General features: G+C 41.7%; 1 protein-coding gene across 16 annotated transcripts in view; it reads left to right on the plus strand.

Annotated features, from left to right (window-relative positions):
- LOC137305716 (protein Tob2-like) overlaps positions 1-8088 on the plus strand; it is a 28326-nt gene extending 20238 nt beyond the window's left edge. For 10 of the 16 annotated variants that reach the window (XM_067974644.1, XM_067974642.1, XM_067974643.1 and 7 more), the window contains one exon: positions 658-8088. In XM_067974644.1, coding sequence (XP_067830745.1) covers positions 726-1643 — 918 coding nt within the window. In that variant the 5' untranslated portion in view covers positions 658-725 and the 3' untranslated portion in view covers positions 1644-8088. The remainder of the gene's footprint in view (positions 1-657) is intronic. The other 6 variants (XR_010958746.1, XR_010958744.1, XR_010958745.1 and 3 more) reach the window with 6 other exon arrangements.
- Positions 8089-8472: the final 384 nt, after the last annotated feature.

Here is an 8472-nt window from a genome sequence, read left to right on the forward strand (position 1 = left end):
ATAATGGAAGTCTGAATTTTTTTTAATGCAATGTTCATTTGAACATGGGACAATGTCCAGTAGTACAATTTGTTCCTCCAATCTAGGACTGAGTCTAGAAAGAACACTGAGCTATACAGCAGTAAGGTGAAGTACTGGTGATTACAGGTCTGTCACTGGGGGTAAGCAATTTGACATGATTAAGTGTATTGCATAACTTCACTGGTACAAGTACAGTTTTTCCTATAGCATATTTATACCAATAGGCCTAAGCTGAGACTAGTACTGCTGGTCAAATATTTTCTCTTCATTTTCGTCTGGTTTTGTTTTCTTCAGCCCTCCAAAAAAAATCTTCAGAAAGACATGCGTGACTGACTTGGCAGAGGTGGCAGTATCCTGTTCCCTAGACTTTATCACCCTGTAACTAATTTAGTGACTCAGTGCAGCAAGCTAATTGTATTTGCAGCTACCTCCTCAATGTAGACTTTCACTTCACCGTTGCTAACTGACTAAGACTTGACGATAGGTACAGATCTGTGCCCTAATCATAAACTCATCAAGTTGATATAAAGCCATGATAAGCCACCAGGACATTGTTTATTAAAACTTTAACAGTGGCAGTCAGAAAATGGACAGTACCAGTATATGTGAACTAACTGCTGCTTTTCTCTTTTTAAGGGATTGTGTGAAGATTTGGTGAAGAAGCTCTTTCTACACTGCCTTGCCCCAGTCATCATATATCAAGGATGCATTTGGAGATCAAAGTGGCTTTAAATTTCATTATCTCCTATCTGTACAACAAATTACCCAGACGACGTGCAGACCTCTTTGGGGAGGAGCTGGAGCGGTTGCTAAAACAAAAATATGAGGGCCACTGGTACCCAGAAAAGCCCCTGAAAGGATCTGGGTACAGGTGTGTCCATATTGGAGAAACTGTGGATCCCATCGTTGAGCAGGCCGCTAGGAGGAGTGGGTTGGATATTGAAGATATTCGGGCTAATGTTCCTCAAGAATTGAGCCTTTGGATTGATCCATTTGAGGTGTCCTATCAGATTGGTGAGAAAGGGGCTGTGAAGGTCCTCTACATGGACGACAATGAAAATAGTGCAGAGTTGGACAAGGAGATAAAGAGCAGCTTTAACCCGGAGGCCCAAGTTTTCACGCCCATCACCGACCAGGGCAACTCTTTGTCCAATTCCCCTTCTCCATCTTTTGGGAATTCAGTAAGCCCCACTTTCATCCCAAGGTCAACTCAGCCAATCACCTTCACTACTGCAGCCTTTGCTGCCACCAAATTTGGGTCCACCAAGATGAAAACTGGAGGCCGGAGAATGGCCCGCTCTCCCACCAACGGCTTGATGAAGCAGAAGGGGTTGTCCACATCAATGCACTCGCTGGTCCTTGGAAGCAGCCAGATGCCGCCATCCTCCCTTTCTCCGAATGCCAAGGAGTTTGTCTACCCTGGTTCATTGAGCTTGTACTTCGGGAATGAAAGCCAATCATCCTCCGGCCCAGCTCCATTCCCTAATGCCTTTGAGGTGCCACCAATCTACAACAACAACAACCTGGGTGAGAAAGCCCCATTTGTGGAAGGACTCGACTTCAACTTGAATACCATGCAGTATCCTAACCAGCCATTTCAGCCAGTTGTCTTGGCTAACTAAAATATTTAGTGAAGAACCCTTTCTATACATAGAACTCAAAGAAGACCAACACTAATATATCGTGTTGAAGAGCACTTTGGGAACAGTTTAACATTAAACCTCCAACCCCACTTACAATCTCTTAAACAGTGTTTATCATCTCCTAAGTTTTCAAATTTTTTTTTGAATTGTTCAAGTCACATACATGCAATCCATTTCTGAAGTTGTGGGTTTTTCAAAGTTAGCGTACCTTGTTTTTTTGTTGAGAATTCTATACTCTTCCCTTGGGAAATATGGCACCTAAAGTCCATCTTAAAAGGAAAGTGAAATACTGAAATATTAGAATACTCCAAATTTATGAGTAAAATAAAGGTCACCATATGTAACTGGTAGTGTTATCAGTTTTTCACAGCAATTAGATTTGGGGCATTACCTCGCACCTGTGCCAGTATTTATCTGTATTTAATTTTGCACTGTAATCGTTAAGTAGCAGCTGGATCAGGGTTGCCAGGAGAACACATTATTTCCCATTTTTTTTTATTGTTGCTATAGTACTGCAGGATGAGAAGCCATGACTGACCATTAGGTTTGGCAGGTTCATAGTGAAGCAGAATTCTGCCAAAAAGCATTTTAATGCGGTGGGAGAGTCTGTCTTAACCAGTTCATACTGGTTGTCCACGGAGTCTTGGCGTTTGTTCTATTTGCGCTCTCTCCCCTCCTTCCCTTTTTCAAAACTCAGCAAGTCTCGTCAACAAGAACACCTCACTCTGAACTGCAACAGAACCTGCCAACGTGGTTAAAGGGCTTTGAAGTTCTTCGTCCATGCTGATCTCCTCCGAATTTGGATTACTACTGTACTGTGGCAACTAGCAAAAAAAAAAAAAGGTCAATCCTGTGAAGCTGTGGCACATACTGTGGATCCTGCTATATGGACAACTTTATTACATTTGGTTGTACTAAGCGACTTGAGTTCTACATTGAAGGTCTACAGTACCTTGCATCTTACCAAGAGCCGTGCCTCCTCCTATCCCAGTATGCTGCGAGTTTGGTGAAATGAGCACTTATTGTGGCGGATGTAGATATTGCAGAGATGTGATGATGGGATGTTTGTTTGCATCCTAGGTATTTAGTTTTTGGGAGTACCTTTTTTTACCCTGGAGTTCTGGGTCATCTCTCCAATATTTTCCAGTTGCATTCTTTGACCAGCGATAATTTCTCCCCTTCCCACAATGCAAAGAGGTGATGCTCCATTAGGTCTAAGAATAGACAAAAAATGTAATAAGATATGTTTGGGTGGCGGGAGGGAATGAACCAAACTTGGGAAAGCACATCTGCCGTTGTGGGTACTACGAAACAGTCACCTCTACTGTTAGATGCAGCTAAAATGGCAAATGAATAGATAAATATTTCAGTGGATTTGAGTAACTGTGGAACCTGATGGGTGTGTTTTGTGACATTATCTGAAGCTGGTCAGAAATTGGGTGCATGAACCATATTTTCTGAACCCTGCTGCACATTGGGTCCTTACTGCTCTAGCTTTGTACGTTTAGCTGTACAGTAACGTACCAGGTTCAAACCATACGCCCATGTCCAGTGTGTGGGCGGAATCTAATCCTGTAGAAAGTTATCAAATTGGAGTTGAATGATGCTGTATTGATGTCCCACCGGTTGTCAGCACCTTTAGTAAATGCTATATCCTATAAAGTATGAGAGACATTGAGGTGCTGTACTACTGGAGTATTCCTGTTTTCCTACCTTCAGTTTTCAAATCCAGTATTGAACTCTTGAACGTGAAGAAATTGTAATGTCCCAATTCACTTGTATAACTAAATGGAACTATGCTCTTACCTATACTACTCTTAGTGATGATCTGAGGACTTACTTCCTTTTGTTTGCCCATAAGTAGCAGTGGAATGTGTCTCACAGGTCAGTGCTTGCAGCATGAGGTGCTTTAGCTTTGTGTGTGGACTGAACCTCTTAACACTCTTTGAAAAGTGAGTTCCACTGCAGGAAACCGGATCTCAGTCCTTGCTGCAAACTGTGCAGTCAAATTCTGGTCAGGCTTGTGTGCGGCTCAGGAGAATGCAACCCCTTTTAGAAAGATTGTATTGAATCTACCAAATGGAACGGTTTCAACTGTATTTGTTGTGACAGTTTGCTACGGTCTAGATTTCATGAAGCCCTTAGCAACACTGCAGTCAGCTAGTCAACTAATCCTGTAACAGAAGTTTCATGCGGTGCTGTAGTGGGGGTAGTAGAACGACTGGTTGCATCTGACACAGTTTTGTATTGAGCATTGTTTGAAAGGAACGCCAGAGACATCTTTATCTGAACATGTTGTAAAGAGCTTTCTATTGAAGTGATTACTGTATTGTAAAACCATGATGCTTGATCGGTCACTACATCTAAACATGAGAGGACATGTGCAGCAGTGTTTACTATTTCTTGCAATTTACAACAACAAAAAACTTAGGAACTTCAGCATTGCCCTTGAGGCAGTGAGCAATATTTAAACTGGTATTTTTTAACCTGTCCTAGATGACCAGACTGGTTATTTCAGTCCCAGAGATGAGTGGGGATGGCAGTGGTAATATTTTTTATCGGTTTGATAAATATTTTATCCCGTTTCAGAGCGTTGCTGATCCATTTTTGCTGCAGCTGCAATATTTGACCAAACTAAAAGGTTTGTTAGAACACTGTTAATTAGGTTTAGACACTCATAAGGAAAATATTAGTGGGTTTTACATATCAAAGGAAACACTTGTACACATATGAATATATGCAGGATGACCTGTGCTGTTTATAACCTGAGATATTAGCCATCCTCCATTCACCCCAGAATATTCTTGACCTCGTACTAAGCTCTTTCCTGCTCCCCATCTTACCCACTGACCTAACTGTAACCAGCTTATTCCAAGCCAGCCTTCAAAAGAATTTATTTTAAATTATTCCAAAAGCCTGTCTAAAATAACTACAGTAGATTGGGTGCTTCAGAAGGAATAATGGTGGGTAAAGCTTTATATTTGACTCTGGGATTTACAAACCAGATGTGAATTGTTTGCATTGTACATTCTGGTATGTTGCTGATGCTGGAAAGTTGGGAGTGAGACTCCAGAGACGGAGCTATGCTCAATCAGCATGCTAGTAAAACCTTTTTTTTCTCTCTATTACAAACCACTCCTCTGGCGAAGGAGGCAGTCAGCTCCTACTTGTTTCCCAGTGTTGCTCTTCTGCAGGCTATTAGTGATAATGCAAGTCTTCCCTGATTTATTTCTCCTGTGGGAAATGTGCAGATTTCTTTTGCATCCCATCCAAACAGTACAGCTGAAATGGGAGAAATGGCGGTGTCCGAACTAGCTGTTTAGTAAAACTTGCCAAAGGCTTGTAACTTACACAAGTGGCTTGTGTTTCAGGCAGGAACAATATCCTTTGGAAAACCCATAATAATCCTAAACTACCTATGTAGCTGTCCAAAATGGAGCAGGTAGCTGCTCGACTCCTAGATATTTGCAGATGGCTCACTTGAACTGACTACTAGATGATGCCTGGAAGTATACCTGGATGACTTGGATGTACTTCTTTGAGGAAGTGACTTGCTGCCCAGCTTGCTTTCCCCCCCCCCTCAAGGTGGAGCAGCTGGCTAGATGTTGACCTCGAGCTCTGGCCTGTGCCCTGTCACTTTAGCGCAATGTGTTGGAGCACTGCTGGTTTGTACCCACACACTAATCCAGTAATCCATGTAAAATGACTTGAGTTACAGTAGGGTACCAGCTATCTCTACCTTTCATCCCCATTGGGCAGTTATTTGCAATTGTTATGGACAAATAAGTGCAGTGTTTATATATTGGTCCTAGCATTAAAAAGTTTCTGAAATATTGGATTGCAGGGTCATCGGTGTTATTGTTCAGCCTGGCCTGTGCTGTGGCCCTTCTGCAGTTTAGAATCCTAAACTCTGATCTGAAAGTAGCCAGTTACAGCATAAATTCTTCATTGTGATAAAGGGTAGTGCAAAGAAACGCTAAAGGACTAGCTGCGTTCAACTATCAATTTTTTTAAGTAGTGGTTCCATGTTTTATAGTCTCGCATTGTAGTGACGGAGCCCTAAATTTCAAAAAGCATAAACTCCTTTTATTGTGCATTAAAATGAGCAGAAAAGGTCCCATGCTGGAGTAAAGGGACCAAGGACTGATCATACAAGAAGCCCATAGCAGAATTACATTACAAGCAGCATGACTTCTGTCCCAGCAATTCCAGATTAGTGGAGCACTCTTTTGGCAGAGAGTCATGACATTTAAATGCACCCATACTGAGACTGAGCTCCACTGCCATCGCAGCCTTGCCTAACTCGCATGAACTGAAGATCCAGCATGTGGTGTTGGATCAACGGATCTTTGAGCTGATTTGTTGTACTGTGCCTCATGCTGTTGCTGTTCCCCCTTTTATCCCAATATAAAATACACTACATTTAATAATCAGACTGCTGAAACTGTTAGAATATCTTGATACCAGTTAGATTTTTTTTTCTAATTCCCAAATTATACCAATTAAAGTAAGAATTGGAGTTGGTATTCATTTCTTCCCTCCCCCTCTCACACCCTCCCCAGACCAAAATGGCTTGCTGGCCTTGTTACCCCAATCTGTTGGAATGCAGTATCAGTGCAGCTTGACATGCAGATTGCATTTGTAAGCAGCAATGTCACAACTGCCTATAATTTGAGGCTGCAATAGTTCTGAAATTGGAGACTCACCAAATGGTGTAAGTTTATAAACTAGGGTTGCATTTAAACACACATCTGGTCCCAGTCGGTGCATTTTTCATATTGTATTGCTCTGGCTTAGTGGAGTATAGTTTTAATTGCAAGACAACAGGGGAATGGTGCACTTTTTTTGGGGTGGAGTAGGAGAAGAGATATGGAGAATGGTGGTGGGTAGAGGACCTGTGTAAATTTTGCTCTCTTCACATCCTAGGGACACCTTTTTGAGCTCTTGACTTCTTAAGCAGGCCGTGCAGGAATTGTTTTTTTGTGTCCAGTGACCATTCAGACGCCACAGGTGTTCTTCCAAAGTTTGAAGGTTAGAGTCCCGGGGCTGTCTGACTTGATCGTGCTTGCTGCTGTTGGGGAAAGTTTAAGAATGCTACCAGGTAAATACCAGAAGGGGTGGGGAAGGGTGAAAAAAGACAAGTGGTAGATTCTCTGGCTGCCTGCCTCGTGAATTGCCATTTGTTGTGTAGAAATATGCAGCCCTCATTTGCTGGGACACAAGTCTGCTTCAAAAGGGGCTACAATTGATGTAAAATAACAGCAGTGCAGTCCAGGGCAACAGCTATCCAACAGGAGGCAGATTTGAACTCGAGGCTTGAGGCCTCATGACTGAAGTAGCAACTTAAGAGTGACGAGCAGCCCTCTAAGTCTCTAACCCTGAGACTTTTGCAGTCTTGAAATGAGTGATGATCACCACTTTTTCCAGGAGCTCAGGGCATTCAGACTTCATTACTAAGGGCAAAATAGAAACTTGTGTACCAGAGCTGCCCTTACAATGTAGAGTCCGACTCGCCTGCCCACGATGGTGAGTTTGCAACCACCTGGGTCATCTGGAGCTCTGTGCACCTGACAGGACACTGGCAGTAGTGCCTCAGAGCAGCATTAGTGGCTACAGCAAGGTTCAGCCTCTGCTCATCTCGGCTGAAGGATGGAAACAAAATAAAAAAGAACGAGTTGGGAGGTACATATTGGGTTTCAATTTCTGAATGAATACATGGCATCCCTGTTTCATGAGGGTTTTTTTTTTGGGTGGGGAGGTATGGGGTCGGTGGGGGGGGGGGGGGAGAGAGAAACTGGTGATTTTGTCATTTTGCTGCTTTGAGGATTTTTTTGGTTCCTCTTTTTCTTTCCCCTCCCCAAGTGTTCTTCATTGAGGTGACGTGATGTATTATGCAGATGTTAGCCTTTCTTTACTTGAACATAAAAACACTGCTTGGTTTTATTTTTATTTTTAAAAAAATTTGGCACTAACCGATCGGAATCTTAAGTTTTTTTTTTTTTCCTTTTGCTTGAATAATTTACTATGTTTGTAAAGGTTAAGAGTATATATTTCTAATGTACATTATTGTAATTTCATTTCAGATTTCATATGCAACAAATTATTTTTTCAAAAAAAAATTGAAAACCAAGAGATATTGACATTGTATGCTTCAGAAAAAGAGAAAACGATGGCAGGATTTTTTCAAATTATGTACATTTTACTTTTTTGAAAGGAATGGTTATTTTCTGTTAAGGAAAGCGGATGCAAATAATTCCTTTATTGTAGACTGAAAAATATCCCAATTTTCTACTTTGGAACATTGTGCAATACTCGCTTGACGCTAAAATGTTTTTTGCAGATTTGTTGTAGGTGAGGTCAGAGCTGTATAGTTTATAATGTTCCGGATCTTTTTTAAGTTTGTATTAAAAGCATGAAAATTGGAGCTTCTTGTGTCGGACCGCTTATTTTTAGATGAAGTCAGACCGTTCTTTATAGCAATTAACCTCTCCGCTAGGCACTGTGCCTGTTTTGTTCCAGTGCAACATTGAACAAAACCAGAATTTAAAACTTGAAGTACTGATGCTTTACTCCATGGAGAGCAGTAATATGCAGCTCTAGTTCCTTCCTCTTTCCTCCCTGCTTTCCCCCCAAAAGAAATCCTAACTGCACTGCCATTGGAAGGTGTCTAGCAGCAACAGGCATCTCTGAGAAGAATGAAAGAGAATATTGTCATTTACCTGGTCTTGCAAATATATTGGCTGGGTGGTTGCTTGCCATTGACTGCAGCCCATCCATGGGGTAATGAGGAGAACATACTTGACTACAA

This window comes from Heptranchias perlo, chromosome 40 (assembly GCF_035084215.1).
Source record: "Heptranchias perlo isolate sHepPer1 chromosome 40, sHepPer1.hap1, whole genome shotgun sequence".
NCBI lineage: Eukaryota > Metazoa > Chordata > Chondrichthyes > Hexanchiformes > Hexanchidae > Heptranchias > Heptranchias perlo.